The 16,480-nt window shown below is 41.0% G+C and overlaps 1 protein-coding gene across 35 annotated transcripts in view; it reads right to left on the reverse strand.

The window, feature by feature from the left end:
• CACNA1C (calcium voltage-gated channel subunit alpha1 C) overlaps positions 1-16,480 on the reverse strand; it is a 458,186-nt gene that overhangs the window by 181,153 nt on the left and 260,553 nt on the right. For all 35 annotated transcript variants that reach the window (XM_088164617.1, XM_088164614.1, XM_088164594.1 and 32 more), the window contains exons 4-5: positions 12,264-12,403; positions 5,289-5,428 (exon numbers count right to left, since the gene is read on the reverse strand). In XM_088164617.1, coding sequence (XP_088020743.1) covers positions 5,289-5,428; positions 12,264-12,403 — 280 coding nt within the window. The remainder of the gene's footprint in view (positions 1-5,288; positions 5,429-12,263; positions 12,404-16,480) is intronic.

Here is a 16,480-nt window from a genome sequence, read left to right on the forward strand (position 1 = left end):
TATCCCTTGAAAACAGGGAGAAAAATATTGCCAGTCTTAGTGTTAAGAACAGTCATTATTGGAAAATACAGACTATAACATCAGTATCTTGTAGGCATTTGAATGCTTTTGCTCTTACTTCTCCACAAAAACCTGACTGTAATTTAGAACACACAATGTATTTGGGCAGTCCTACACACAAAAACACCTAGACAGGAAAAAAATCCAGTCCTATCACACCTGTGATTTCCTTGCTTCATCTACGTGTGATAACGGGGCAAATTAACAATAAAGGCAACTGGGTGACTTTGCCAATGCAGCATTTCTCAAATGAACAAAACCTTTCCTCTCCCCATAGATCCCTCAGGATGTATTTTACTTCCCATTTTCATTGCTGTATGTGGTGAATGTGGCATCATTCATAGATAAATATCAATATATAGACCTGGATGGCTCAGATCTATCAGGACATTGCAAGGAAAGGCAGGATACTTTCCTACCTGTTACAAAGTTCAAAGAAATATTTTGGTTAATGCCAGAGACTTTGGGATAAGGATAGAAGATGACTGTGGCCATGAGAAAACTGCAATAAATATGGGGTAGAGAACACTGCTGAGGCTGAGAAAGCATTATACATTTTAATAGAGCATTTCAGGGCAGATTACTAATTGCAATGAGACAGACCAAAATCTAAAAATGTCTAAATTTTTCATCCACCCTGTCTGAGGGTGTCCAATTTTCTCATAAACTCAGAGTAATCATGGACTTAAGCATCATTTTGAAGAAGTATGTGTTCTGGTTAATTATTTAAATATACATAAAGGTAGTAATCATTCACACATTAAAATTCTGGTCTTATTTAATTTTAACTCAGAAATGTACTCTGCCAGTTAAATGCTGCTGTGTCACTAACAAAAGGAGATTATCATGAGGAGGGTTTGGCTGAGGTCCTTTTGCTCATGCCTTCTCTTTCCCTATTATACAATTGCTGCATCTCCAGCAGACCATGTAACTCCTGGTGCTAGAGTGGTACCTACACTGCCTTTGAGTAACTCTCCTGCCACAACACTCCAGTGAAGCTTGAACATAGCACAGGCCTAGCTTTCTGTGGTTTTAAAATCTAAAAAATACAAAAAGTAAAGACATTACGGCGAGTTTTTGTTCCAGTGGAACAGTCAAGTTTCCTCTCCAGCTTCATTAAGAGTAGCAGGGTCTTCTGCCCAATAAATCTGTGTTGTCAGCAGAGGACTTCATTCAAAACACAAATATGGAGCACAGCAGCTACTCAAATCATATGACTTGCAAATTGTCTAGAAGAGCTGATCAATTAAGTCTGGCAAATATCAGATAGACAATAACCAGTGGCAAAAATGCAGTTACATTAAGACAAAGTACAACATAAAGAGAGTGAACAGAATGTATGAGGTGGTCTAATTGAGTAGCACGAATAAAGGTGATAGAAATGGAATTTAATAAGTTAAAAAGGCATGAGCTAGCATGCGTAGGAGTAATTCATTGCCCTTTCCAATAGTCAGGAGTGATTTTCTTTTTTAATTGGATCATGTTTCATCATTGCCCAATTGGATGCTTCTTTTTGCCCTCCTGAAGCACAAAATGTTTCAAACAAGTTTTAAAATATGTAATAACATAAAACCAAGAGAGAAGAGTAATCAACAGAAAACCCTCAGCACAAGAGGGCTGACTTGATTCTGTCCCTAGAAAGCTTTACAATGCTCTATGCTCCTGCCAAAGGAGATACTGGGTAAGGTTCCAAGACACTAAAGTGATTAAGTTTTGGTAGACATGCTGATTTTGCACTTGTCTACTTATGTCCATCAAGGGAATTGTTTTCCTTCTCTCTCCTTTCTCAAACCATTATATTGATCTTAATGCCACACATTCAGACAGGTGCTCTAAAACGTGTGTGAAGTTTTCCTTACAAGAAGACTGCTTTGGTACTTCAGCAGTAAAGTTCTTTCAGAAACTGAAATAAAGTGTGCACTGCAAGAACTGTGTTAATATGACAGTGACAGAATAGTGGAACAGTGAAATCTGGCCCGTGTATCAATGGTATCAAGTGCTTAGATCACATTTTCAAAAGTGACTTTACTACGATGAAACCAAAATCATCCACATACTTGGCAAAATAATCACCATTTATCTACACATGAATGCCAGGCTAGAAGGACTGAGTGTGGATCATTTCTCCAGAAGAAGTAAGACTTCAAAAAAAGTGGTGGGGGAAAAAAAAAAGAGTTTGCTTAATTAGCTCAGAAACTCTATTTTGTACACAAAGCAACTGCCAGCACTGGCATGACAGCTGTGGGAAGTATCTACTCTACTGGTCTGCCATATACCTCACACAGTCACCAAAAGAACTGTACCTCTCACTCAAAAAAACCAATTTTCTGGAAAAGAACTCAAACTTTAAAAAAAAAAATCTAATGCACAAAAACCCCTCAAACCAAACCAAATTGATCCCAATGGAATTTCGTGGAAATGTGTAAATACTTAACACTATTTTTTATACTGGGAACCCAAAGACTTTGAATTCAGTGCCTTTGAAAGCTTCTCCCATGATGGCACAGTTGCTTTTTGTGACATGGATAAAAAAATGTCTGCCTTATCTTTTGAACAAAATGTCTATTTTCTTCCTTATGCAAAGTGGCCTTGTGAACGTCCATATAACCACAAAGCATAAAAGTGTCATCTGTTCTCTTAAAGATTATGAAATATTGATGTTCCTACAACTGTCATCCAGATGTAGTCTTCAGGCTTTGTTGAATTCATGATCTCAAACCCTTTTGATTTTAGGAGGCACTAGTGTAATTTGGGGCCTTGGACAATTTGATTCTAACAGAGATTGTCAAAGGCTCCTTTCTGCTTCTCTGCCCATGGGTGAACCAGCTTTGCTTGCACATGAACCACTTATTGCACTGCACAGTTCCCCATTTCTTGGTTGAGACATTTACTGGCAAGAAACAGCCAAGTCCCAGGAATTAAGCATGCATGGGACTTGGAAAAAAGGGATTGTGAGGTCTAAACATCCCCTATCCATCCATCTGAAGCTGTTGGATTGTTGATCTAAATGTCTAGCCAATAGGACACAAAAATAATTAGGGCAATAGATATGTCTTTCCCCCACCTCAAATCAAACTTATGTGGAAATTCTCTATATGCTGAGACAGGTCTTTAAATGCATGAACCTGAATACAAAACATGTCCCTCTTAAATTGGATTATTTCCTACGGATTGAGCCAGAGAGAAAAAAATCCATGTAAACTCCTTGTGACTCAGAAAAAATTATTCCATGCTGCAAGCCAATCTCTCCACCTCAGACAAACTATTGCCCAAGACCAATCCTAATAAGTTTAAGATTTGCATGCAAAAATTCACCATATGTTTCCCAAATTGGTTTTATAGGAATCATTGTGCTTTACACACTTTTTTCCAAATAGTGGTAGTTAGATCTGGACCTCAAGCCAAGCAGCAGATGTTGGAATTTCCATGCAGAAGGTGGCTTCCAGTGACCCAGAGGATCCCCTCTTAATAAAGAGATCCATACAGAGTCTCTTAAGTGAGAAGGAATTGCAGTGTATGTTACATTCATGGAATTTTAGGACAAACCTGTGTGGGTTTTTTCCTTACAGGGGAAAAGCTTTTTGCATTTTGGAAGGGCAAGGAAGCAAAAAGCATTTCTTTATAGATGGCAAAACACTGCAAGTGCAATGTTGGTAACTCACCCACTGGTGTTTATGATGCCTCAGAGGCAAAAATTGAATGGGACCTGAGACTTGACTCCAAAAGCTCTGCACTAAACTTAAGAATGTAATCCTGTAATGTGCTATTTATGGTTATCTTAGGCAATCTTTTCTAAAAGGCCTCATGAGAAAAGTCATGCTCTAATACATATGGATGTGATGACATCTATTCTAGGCTAATCAACAGGCATTTGTACAATTAAAAAATGCCCAGTCAAGATTGAGGCTGCATCAGCTACAGATCTCAGTAGGCTTTTTAAAGCCACACTGGCCCCCAAGAAGCCTGGTTTAACAAATATGTCCCTAGTCAGAACAGAAAGATTAATAGGGGGTATCTGTCAGGTGAACTTGATGGTTTGCTTGCTCCACACTGCACTAGCATTTTGTTGTGTGGCCCAGGCTCCCTGGCTCTGTTCTGGTACAAATTAAATACTCCTTGATGAGAAACTCTGAAATGGATTGTTAGTCCATGCTGGGATTGAGATCACATATGCACAGGGATATGAACTGTGTCAGGCTTGGGTCCCTCAGCCTCCTCAAGGCCCCCAAGAGCACCAAGCACACAGCTAAGCCCAGCCTGGATCAGAGCAACTGATACCACAGAGTTTGTGGCAACTCAACTCAAAGTTTTTCCATGGCTAAGGTTAGAAGTACTTTAAGATACCAATCCAGAAAGATCCTCAAAAGTAAACAAAATGCTCCCTACAGCTATTCTGAAGAAGAATTAATCTTCTGGACAAGATGAACTCCTTTTCTGCTCACTACATCTCTCTTTGCTATAATCATGGAAACCAAGGACAGTTTTCAATCACCTCTCTCTCCAGAAGGTAAACAGGTCCCATCCATAACAAACCCTCAAGCCAAATGATATAATTTTCCCACACTGTCATGTCCATATTCCACCTCCACAATGGAACTACCAGACTTAGTTACTCATAACTGCATTGTAAACAGGAAGATGAATGAAAGACTATCAAAGGCTGCTTGAGGACTTTCTCAGAGGCATTACAAATAATTTAAGCAAATCAGATTAATAGAGAATGTGAGTGTATGACAGAGAATGTCATTGCCCTGTATTCTGTTGCTTCTAAATTGTTCCTAGTTCTCTTGATCTGAACATCACATGCAAAGAAGAAAATACAATTTTAATGAAAAAGTTCCTCTCCCTCCAAAATCAACATGCATGACCACACAGAATTTCCATCAAAGTCAAGAATTTATAATACCGAAACTTCACTATGATTTCGCAATCATTTAAAGGATTTGATGCTTGAAATCACAAAAATCCCAGATATTCCCCTCTCATTATCTAAAAAGATTGCACAATCAGACTGACATACCATAAGACTTCCATTCCTTTTCAGCTCTGCTTTGGTCATCCTTTGGTTAATATCACGTTTATCACGAATACGTGCATTTGAAAAAAGTCTTCCCCCACACACCAAAAATAACCCGTGTCATGCTCCAAAAAAAAATTGTTACAAGAATTGCCCCTGGGCCATGCCCCATCACAGACACAGCTGGAAGGAAAACCATGGCATTACTTACTAGGAACTCCAGACACCAGCCGTAGTGGACGTAAAACTCGGAAAGCCCGCAGAGCTTTAACATCAAATCCGGCACCTTTTCCTCCTATTGAATTCCCCCCATCTGCTTTGGTTGCTTGTTCTAAAATTGCACTAAAAAGCCTGCAAAAAGAAAGAGGAAACAATCTGTAGGCAGACAGCAAGGCTTGGGCTAAACAGGAACAGAGATCATCACCATCATATCACCCAAACTATCTCACAGACCTGTGAAGTGTGTCACACCTCTCTCTCAACAGTCACATATGGTGGAGGAGAGACAGACTCTTCCCATATGCAACAGCCTATTGCTGATGTCTATACCATTTGCAAAACACTTGTTTCTGTTTTTTGACATAAACATGTCAAAAAAGCTCCTCCTCCATGCTCCTCCGTGGCTCCTTGCAGCCAGCTATGGGCTACCAACACTTTGCTGTCTTTATTAACCAACAGTCCACCTTGGGGGACAAAATCATCCAACAATTAATTATCTGCCACCTGTTTTACGAAGAATTAAGATTCACAATGGTACTGCAGGTAGAACTAGGTGTAAACTCGAGGACCCTTCAAGGGGCAAGTTTTTTAGATGAAGGAGTGTATGCTCACACTGTGTGCTCGTGGATCCATTTGTAAATCCTCTGATGTACTGGCTAAGGAGAGTGCAAAATTATAGGAGCCTTATTATTAGAATGTTTTATCAGACCAGCCTTAATGTTTTATCTTGGCTATTAGGAGTAGATGCCTCACTCAGAATGCATTTTAAAAGGCAGAGCAAGGAAGAAAAGTCAATGTTCTTCTGTAAAAAACCTGAAGGCTCACCCTATCTGTTAATAAGAACTTGATTTAATAAATTAGCTTTCAGGAAGCAGCTTCCATTTTTCTGGTAAAACATGAGTACTTTTGGGGGAGGACAGATTCCTCATGAATTTGCTAATGATATTGCTCTCAGCCTTGAAATCCTCAGCTTGAACCCAGCCAAATTCAGCAGAGGTTAAAAGCTGTTCCAGCCTAAATGGATGTTTGGTGCTCTGTAAACAAAGCTTGCCTGGCAGTGGCAGAGACCCCTTGGCCCATAGGGTGCCATGGAGGGACCACAGACAACTTGGAAGAAACTTTCTGGGATGAACCAGTCCAGACCAAGAGGTACAGCAAAGGTTTGTCTTGCAGACTTGGCAGCCTGTGGTGCCCCTGTCAGGATCTCATCCATATCCCAGCTGGCATTTTCCACACAGAGCCCCCAGACCATGGGTCAAGCAGAGGCTGAGCTGGCTGATGGCTTATCAAGGAGCTCCAATGCCTGTAAATGCAGATAAATCTTACTGATGGGGTCACAAACACAGGGAGCTTGCCCTGGATATTAAAATGAAGATTCATTGACTGAAACATCTATTCCCCCAGCACTAAATCCACACCAAAATGTGGATTAGAGGACCACAAATGCGAAATTCCTTTCTTTAATAGGTTGGTTTTTGGCTTTTTTTTTTTTTTTTAAATTCATATTGAGAATCTTATAAAACTTGTCAGCTGTGACTGAGGAGTTCCTAACTGGATCTATTCAAAGCCTGAACTTCAAGCACTGCAGAAAGATTTAACAACTAGGTAACATGGGAAAAACTGTGTGTGAGGAGGTTGGATGCTGAGCTTGTAGGTGTTGCAGAAGCAGGATGCAGAGAAGACAAAAACAGAGCCTATGAGAAATACTGCATTGACTACAGATATCACAGAGAGAGACAAACAAGGGTTGATGCAAAGAAGGTGAATTATTGCAATGTATGTATTTCTTGAGCTGTGTACACAAATTATACAGTTGCAATTATCTGCTGGTCTTCATAATAGAAACACTGTAGGTCAAATTTGGCCTAAAGTATTTTCAGTAAGCAACTGATTAAGCTCTAGCAACGTGCTCTGTTTCACATTCAAAAATTTCTATCTTTTTAGTCCACACAATAATTCTCATAATAGGTGATGAGTGATGTACCTGAACAACAGTCCCAATCTCCTGGGATCTTCTAAAGGAAAAAGAATTTACTGCAAAAAGGCTTTTAATACTTTTTTTTCAGCTCCAAGACTAGGAATCTCAAAGAACTCTGGGTCAGCAATTGTGCAGAACTGAGGGTCCATTTTCCTGATCCCCATTTTCCTGATCCCCATTTTCCTGATCCCCATACTTTCCCAAAGAGCAGCTCTTGGCATCGGGCACCGAGGCTGCTTCTGCTGAACAGTGAGCAAAGCAGACTGCTGGAAAATTCTGCTGCCCAAGCAATGTCCTAAATTAGTTCAGGAGGAGCAGAAACACAACCAGTGGGACAGCTCACTCCTCTGGAGATAGAGCCTGCCTGCCCAGACTAGTGCAGCTCCACTGCAGGCCAGTTTTTGTTTATTTTTGTGCTCCAGCACTGGCATGCTAAACGTGCTCTTTTGAGGTACCCACAGTCATCTGCTTCTGCACTTCAGGAATAATTTGCAGTAATTCCTGCTGCTCCTCATTTAAAAACCTACGTTTAAACTTGAATTGCATTACTCCTGCTAATCCTGCTTTAAATATCTTCCCTGTACTAATCCTGCTTTTTACTAATGCATTACAACTTATTTCTCTCATTTATTTCACTCTCTTTGCCTTTTGTATTGGGGTCTAGACTGTGCCCAGTGTGGCCTACTGAATCTCTACTCCACTCCTCAAATTTAAAGTACATCTTGTCAATTCTTTGTCCTCACCACCTCCCTCAATCAGGGCGTGGGCAGACATCCATAAAGCTACATAATTCTCTTAGTTTTTGCAGCTAATTCTTTTCTGAGACTGAAACAGCTGGATGGATGTTAAACTACTGACACAAAAGATGAGGCCAGAGCCCTTCTATTTTATATCTATGTAGGCAATTCTGCTCTTTGATGAAGACCTGTTGGGAAAGTTTTCAGTAGGTATGGTGGAGCAAGGTGCAGTTAGCATGCTCCAAGTGAGAGAACACTCTGCTGACAGAGAAATCAGAGTTTGGATGGTACAAAAAAGGCAAGAGGGATAATCTCTTTTGGCCACTGAAAATCTCACCATCAAATATCCCCTCCTCCAAAAAGCAGCCATCAGCCTTATTTCCTTCCACTTAACTACTTTCTGCCAGCCTAAACTCATGCCCCATTTTCATTTGGGTATACTTTTCACCGATGAAACACAATTAACATCACCTTGATTTCTGAATTTCTCTTGTAACTAAATTCATCTGGCAGACATGAACTATAAGAGCAGAAAACCGAAATTTTTATCACATGCATGTACGGACATGCTCCATGCTTTGTCTGGGGTTTGTTACATTTACCTGTGAAGTAAGAAGTTAGCTACATTGGGTTGTTTTTCTTGAAATTTTTCTATTTCCCTTTTGACATTTGAAATATCAAAAGGATTTTCACTTTGCTAATGACCCCAACAGCGGCATGATAAGGTTGTAACCTGCTCTTCATCTCTTCCTCTGTGGAGAGTGCACCGTGATTTTTATAGCATAAAAAAAGAACTTGTCAAGGGCCGCCAAAATATAGAAAGAAAACAGAGGGCTTGGTATTTCTAAGGCAAAAAAATCAGCAATAAAACATAGCTGAAAAAAATCCTCCTAGGTATAAAAAAAAGAGTAAAACACAGAGGTTTTTTTCACAGTGTTTTACAGTTCACCTGTGATTTGTGTGAAAATGTTTAGATCTGCCCTCTCCAAAATCCCCACAGGTCTTCAGAAAGACAAACTGTGACCACATTTTCCAGTCTGCTCTGACTTCAGATCTTGCCCAAATATCTTCACTGCTCACCTTCCCAAGCAAGACTATAATACTCCCTTTCAAATTACAGCACCTTTTTTTTCTGGCAGTAGTTACAGGTCCTTGGAGAATGACTGTGCTTGGCAGACAAACCACAGCACTGCCAGGAAAGACAGATTTTCTTCCTTCACAATATTGTCAAGCTGGTCTTCTCTCAAGAGAAATTTCCTAATATTAAGGCACATCACTGTGATATCTGAAAGTTTTAGTGTTCTCCTAAAGAGGAACAGCAAAAATTGAAGGGAGACAATTTGCCTAACCATTAATGTCTGTGGGTTGTGCCTCATTAAGCAGCCTAGGGGTCTGGTCTCTAGTATTAATTAATAATGGTAGAGCTTCTGATTGATACCCTCACCCAGACATTCTTCAAAGCAGCATTTAAAAGGCTGCTGTGGCAAGGTCACAGGCTATTTAAAGAGAAGCCAGATTCAAGCTCTAAGAGACATAGCTGATGAACAAGCAGGTCTCCCACACTTCAAGAATGATAAGATGCTACAAGCCTACAGTCTAAAATGCATCCTTTCAGCAGAAAACACAGCAGCTGTGTTCAGTGCTTCCCTCTGCTGCTGTTGCATGTTCCTATGGCCTTGTTAGGATCACAGACTCCAAAATCCCTTTGGATACCAGGGACCTATCTTCAGAAGGGGAGGGGAAAGTGTTCAGGCACATTGTTATAGATATTTTTTACAGGAACTGTGACTCCCCTCTAAAATTTATACCTGGTCCTACACATGTCCATTTTCCTCTTACTCTACTGGAAAATGTAGTTCATTTTAAGGCAAAGGAAGCCAGATGTGCTATTATCTATTGAAGATATATGTGGTGAACTGAGTATAGGTAGATTAGAAAGATCTAAACCATACCTTTTTTTTTTTTTTATCTTTTAACTTGCAACAATCCTTGAAGAAGGGCTTCCCACCCAACCTATGTTTTGTAGCTAGGGCAGTCATCATTGAAAATGAAGATGATTGGTAAGGCAGAGCAAGCACGAATGGCAATTACCACAGTCACACCATCCTTTGCCCCACACACCAAATAAATCTCTGCCCTCTGTCCCAGCTGTGTTCAAATTACTCAGCTTTCTCCAATAGCTCCATCAATAGGAAGAAAAAGGCACCACAAGGAAATGTTATCATTATCAGCACTTGCTTTCTTCCTCCTTCCTCTCTCTCTCTTCAAAATTTATTTTAAACCTTTTCCATGGGGCTTCCTTCCTGGAAAAATATTCAAACGCACTGAAGTTTAAACATAATGTCACTGGGGGATTTCAGAGAGCCCCTAGGAAGAGAAGACTGGGCAGGAGAGGAACAGATGGTATCACCAAGTAGACTTTGCAGAGGGGCTGTGGAGAGGAAAAGCAGTGCACCAGCCTGGGCTGTGGTGCTGCACCAGTGAGTTTAAACAGATAAACATCAAAGGAACCCATCTGGCCTTGAAGTGGAATCTGTCACTTGAGATTGTTGCTATTTAACAGAGACCTTGGGGTCTTGGCCATGTTTACTATACTCATGTAATCCCTCCCCAGTTGCATTTTTTTGTTCCCCATCTAGTGACTAAGAGCTGCTGGAGGCAAAAGCAGATAGAAGAGCTGAGAGCTGCAGCTTCTGTCATTGGCAAGGGAATTAATTTCAGCCTGAATATCGTCCTGCTGATTAACTGCCCTCGTAGGAAAATTGAAAAGGACTGTACTTAAACTAGATATAATGCTGCTCTGTGATTTCTGGAGTCCTGCTCTCTCACATCCAATGGAAAAAGTGGAGGTAATGTGTCCTCCCTTTAAAATGCCTTTCTCATAAATATAAAAAGGGAATAATCACGTTCACAGGAGTTTTTTCTTCAATCTTTCTTCAAATTAGGCAACATGAGATATCTGAGAGCATTCAAAGGCAGAACCAGTGATGGAATTGGACATCAATACCCGTGAAGGGGGTGGGAATTTTCCAGTTTTCAGGTACTGATATGCTATGGGATCCTCTGTCTGTGGGTATGGAAAAAGGAGAAGCACAATGGGCGTTGCTGTAAGGAGAAGCTTTATGCCCACGTGGAGGCAGAGAGGTCTTGAGACTAAGAATAGGTTTCAGCCTGTTCTCCCTCCTCCTCACTGGGAATTCTCCTTCCACCCACTCTTATCCACGGTGATGGCAAGTGGGAGGTATTGGGAAGCACACAGCAGTTTGCTGATTAAATATTTTGGGGCCACCACAAAAATGGTCAGGAAGGCAGATTGGTCTGGGGCAGAAATTATGAGAGCTTTTGATGACTAGAAGTGTCCCTTTTGACTTTTTCCCTAGGAGCTGATGCAGGGTTTCCTTGGTAAAGAGGTGAAAAGACTACAAGTTTTTGTGGGCGATGAAACTCTCTAACAATGAAGTGGTGGGAGGATGGGGCAAATTATCCAGGCAAAGAAATACTTGTTCCCTTTGTCTTCAGAGGGAGTTTATCCTTCACCTCTTCCCTTCAACAACCACAATTCCAATCTCTTGCTTATCTCTAACCCTTAGGAGGAAAATCCAGAAGGTGTATTGTTTTGTTTTTATTCAAATAAATTAAATGCCAAACTTGAAAAACATAGAGAGGAATAAGAGAATTAGAAAGGTTGCAGCTTTTCAAAGTGGCAATTTGATCTACAATAGTAAAAGTAGTCTTTAAAAAGGTTAAAAGATTGAAAGGGTCAAAATTGAAAGTGTTGAAATCACCAGCTGAGCAGTGCAATTGAACTGAGGAACTTATTTTTGTTTATGAGTAGGAAAACCTAGGATTTAAATTTTTCTTCCATCTTTCAGAATGAGACTCATCAGCAAAAGTTCACAAGATGGCAGAATTTATGTGTCATCAAACTCTTAATTAAGGGATTAATTAGATATTTTTTAATATTCGTACAGATTTAAAAACAAATGCATTTTCTTGCAGTTAAGCACATTCAGGCAATTTACTTTATCCAACAGCTTTGGACTGCTTTCTCTTTTTACCCCTGGTTCCCAAAGAGCAGTTTAATTTCCCTCTCTTGTAAACCATTAAAACAGTGTTTGTCAGAGGAACAGGATGGACAGCAATGTCTAACATCACCCAGATGTAACAAAGCATTCACCCACCCTTCTGCTCCCAAAGGTTGCCAGTATCCCCATGTGGACAGTGCCTTGGAAAACAAACTGTTGGTACTCACCCTACTACCACAATTATAAAATCTAGTAAATTCCAGCCATTGCGGAGGTAAGCGTTGGGGTGAAAGAGAAGTCCGTATGCTATTACTTTTAAAAATGCTTCCACTGTAAAAATTATGAGAAAGAGATATTCCACTCGTTCCTGGGGGAGACAAGAGAACAAGAGAGACACTGGTTAGTGTAAATCGTGGATCAGGATGGTTTTTTTTGCCCCCAGCTCACTGACTGCCACCCCTCCCACTCTCTGCCCAGAGGGGTTTGCTCCTCATCTTGCACTGGCTCTGACACTACAAGTGGCAGAAAACTTTAGTTAGATTCTGAAATTTGCCACCCTTGCCTTGGCAGGGACTGGCAGAGCAGGAGGGGAGAGGAACTTCCCAACCCTCAGGGAAAATATTGTCAGCCATCGAGAATGAACTGCATCCAGACTCGTCCTTTCAAGGCAGAGTCCACTCCTTTTTTCTTCTTCCTAATTTCCATTTTGTTCCAGCTCTGCTTATTCTAGTTTGTTGCACTTGGCATTAGGAGCTGTGACAATTGTTTCTCGTATGAACTGCAGTTCACACATTTGCAGTTTCTCTTCCCTATATAATACACTTACAGCTACCTTGGAAAAAAAGAAAATGTAGCTTATTAATTGAACATCACTCGTTCCAACACCATCACTGCAGGATAAAAATAAAAACCCCAACACTGAAAAACGCTAGGTATCTTCATTTTAGCATCTGGAAAACATGTGCATTAGGAAGTTTAAACATATTCCAGAAACGATAAACAAACACTGCCAAGTTCTTTCACTGGCCTAAAGTAAAAGCCAGCACAGAGGAAAAATATCCCATGCTTTAAATCCCAACTATCCCATGTAACTCAGGCTTTGAATATTTAATAGTAAGCAAAATTTATCTCTCTATATATACCTTTGCACAATGACAAACTTCAGTAACTCATTGCTAATAAAATACGTCCCATTTGTCATATTTATTTATAAAATACCAATTACATGTACAAAAGTCTGAAGCTTAAAACCGAAGCTGCTCATGATGCTTATGAAACTGAGGGCTAAATATGCTCCAAAGCATATTTCCCGTGGGGAGGAAACGTTGCTGCATGTAATACCGTGGAGAGAGATGGGGAAAACTCAGAGGAGCCCACCTGAGACTGATGTCTATGACAAACTGAGCTTTCTTTGGGATTCCCTTTTCTGTTGCTGGGGAATAAGTAGGCTGAATATTGGTGATAAGTGATTCACAGATCAGGCTGACTAATGCTGGAGGCTTTTAGTCATTCTGTCAGAATTGTACATATCCCTGCAAAGTGCAGGCTGCAATTAAGCACATCCAAACAAAGGCACTTCCAGTGCCTGATTTAGGACGAGAAACAGGATTTTGGAGTCAGTACATAGGCCCACCATCTCTCAACCTCGGGACTTTTAGCCCCAGTGTGGAATAAGGATAGCAGTATTGCAGAAATGGTAGGGATCTCCACCTAAGTAGGAGGGAAACTGCAGCATTAGGTAATCACTACACAAGTGCTGCATGGCAAGCTGAGTGGGAGATAAGTACATGAAAACGAGATGACAGCAAAAGAAGACCGAGTCACTACAAGGTTAAACTTCAAAGTTATTAAAAGTTCACGTTGAAGAAATAAAATCTGGGATAAATACAAATTAAAATGTCCCAGGCATTCCTGTCATATCTTAAAGGAGATCCAGCACAAAAGTCAGACAGGTCACTATTTTTCTTTTCAGCTCCAAATTGTAACTGCCCTGTTCCTCTGTCCAGCTAAATGCACGTATGACATTTTTATATTATACAGCAATGTAGAATGAGCAGGATTACAAAAGAATTAATTCCATCATTTGACAGCTGCCCATTTGAATATCTTCCATTTAGCTCCAGGTAATTAACAACTTACTGGAAGCCTTCAGATTAAAAAAAAAAGCAATTGCCAATTCATCTGCAAGTTTACATTAACATGATATTTTAACCGACCGAGAAACTCCATCTGACAGTAGCAGGCACATGTTTGTGCTTTAAAATATTGCTGCCTTCCCTCAGACAATGCTTTCCCAATGCCTGCTGTATCCCCCAGTGCTTAGCACAAGAAATACCTAAAAAAAGAAGAAGTGTCATTCTGCAGTTATCTGATCCAGTAGGAAAGCTTTTGAACACACCCACAGCAGAGGATTTGTCTGTCGTTGTCCCAGATGGAGACACAGCAGCACACTAAAGGATTTCCCTTCCCTTGAACTCAGAAAAGGAAACAACAGCATACAATTCTGTGCTCCCAGCTCTACAAATAGCAAGGGCTTGCACCCAGGAGTCCAAGCAGGGGCTTGAGCACAGGAAAGAGCTCCACAGTGCCCTGCATGCTCCTAGGAGGGACTGACAGTGGCCCTCCTGCCACAGCTGAGAACTGAACGAGTTCTGATGAACAAACCACAGCCAAACAGACCCAGGTGATCCATCTCCATGCACTCATTTCTGATGTAGGACCAGCCAGTTGTGAAATCTCTCAAGCAGAGCCCAAAAGAAATGCAGAATGATGGGAAGCCACCGTGGTCTTTCCATCTGCCCTGCACCTTTGTGCTGCCACATGGCTCCAGCAGCATCCAGCCACACAGACACCTCCAGTGCCATGGAGCACTGCCCCGTGTCTGACAGGACAAGGTGAAGCCTGGGTAGAGACTGAAGAAAGAGGAAAATGGGCTCTGAGAGGGAAGAACCTGCCCTGAACTGAGGATGGGAGCAGGGACTGCTGTGTCTGGGATGGACTAGTGACAAATGAGCCCCTTTGAGGATGGAAACAAAGATTTCTCTTATGGCAACCCAACCCAATAAATAGTCTCTCTCACTCCCAGTTTCAGCCTTAGCACAGTTGTTGGCAAGGTATTTTTCCCTCTCACAGAAAGGGCCAAACTACTCCTCATCCTGCCTTTGAGGATGCCCTGTACACTCAGTTCATCTCCCTCTATAAACACACACGGGCCCAAAATGTTGCTGGCCCCAAAACTCCTTCTAGGAGCCACAGCTGAGATGGTCCAAGGGGATGTGGAGGAGCTCATTCAGCAGCTCCAGGTGCCATAGGAAGCAGGTGGGCAGGACAGGTGAAGTGGAAAGGCTGAGGCTGATCCCGTGCCCAGAGATTGAACAGCAAACACTGACACTGGCTCCAGGGACAAACACTGCTGCCACTCCAGGAACTTCATTGAACAGGTTTTTTTTTTCCTTTTTAATTACTATTTTAAAAATATTTAGTGCTGCACAGAGTAGACAATATATCAACAGCTAACATGTTCCATTTGGCTGGGTTTAGGGGCCTCATACCTTTTCTGTCTCTAAAGATGCCTGTGGGACCACAGACACTTTTTGTTATTGTAATAAATGCTGCTTGTTGAACCATGTTATGGGGTAATAATATGCCAAAGCATTGCACACATGTGCATGTACATACATCTATACATTGATATATAGATATATACAACTACAAGCTGTTTGAATAAATTCCTTACAGTTCTTCAGCTAAGGTGGAAAGATCCATAAAAAAATAAAATGCTATAAAAGCTTCTGAAATTAACATAAGATACAGAATGTTGAGCAGAGGATAGATTTTATGATCCTCTGCACTTAAATTAATGATTTCAGGGTCTAAAACTGAAGGAAAAATACTGCTGAGATTAAACAGTGCAGCTGCTCCAAGACTATTTCAGAAAGTTACTCCTGCTCAGGCTCAAGAAGAATTTGAAAAGCCTACTAAATAATTGGTGTCCCCTTTTCTTCCTGTACTATAAAACTAAAGAGCCTTTATGAACAGTGCATAACTCAGTAATGATATAGCATAACTGGGTTCTCCAGAATGTGGACTGCAGTCCCAGTTCTGATGCCACCTTGCCCAGTGAGGGCAGGGATGTGACTCAGCCACTCCCTGCCACAGGTTTGAGGTGACAACACTGTCTCTCACCCTCAGCAGCCACAGAAGGATGAATTTATTTCTCTTATATGGGCATCTGCACTTCTGCTTGCTCATCTGAAGCTTTGCTCTCACAGATGAGGTAGATCAGAGCCCAGTGTTTCAATCTCCCAAGGGACACAGCACTGGAAAATATCCATGGTCCCAACCTCTCTGAGAAGCTAATTTGGTACAATTTAGAAGAAGTCAAGCTAGACAAATTTTGGTATTTCTCTCTGAGAGAGTTCCCTGCTGACAGGGAGAGAGGGAG

Source organism: Sturnus vulgaris, chromosome 5, assembly GCF_052056855.1.
Source record: "Sturnus vulgaris isolate bStuVul1 chromosome 5, bStuVul1.hap1, whole genome shotgun sequence".
In the NCBI taxonomy this organism is placed as follows: domain Eukaryota; kingdom Metazoa; phylum Chordata; class Aves; order Passeriformes; family Sturnidae; genus Sturnus; species Sturnus vulgaris.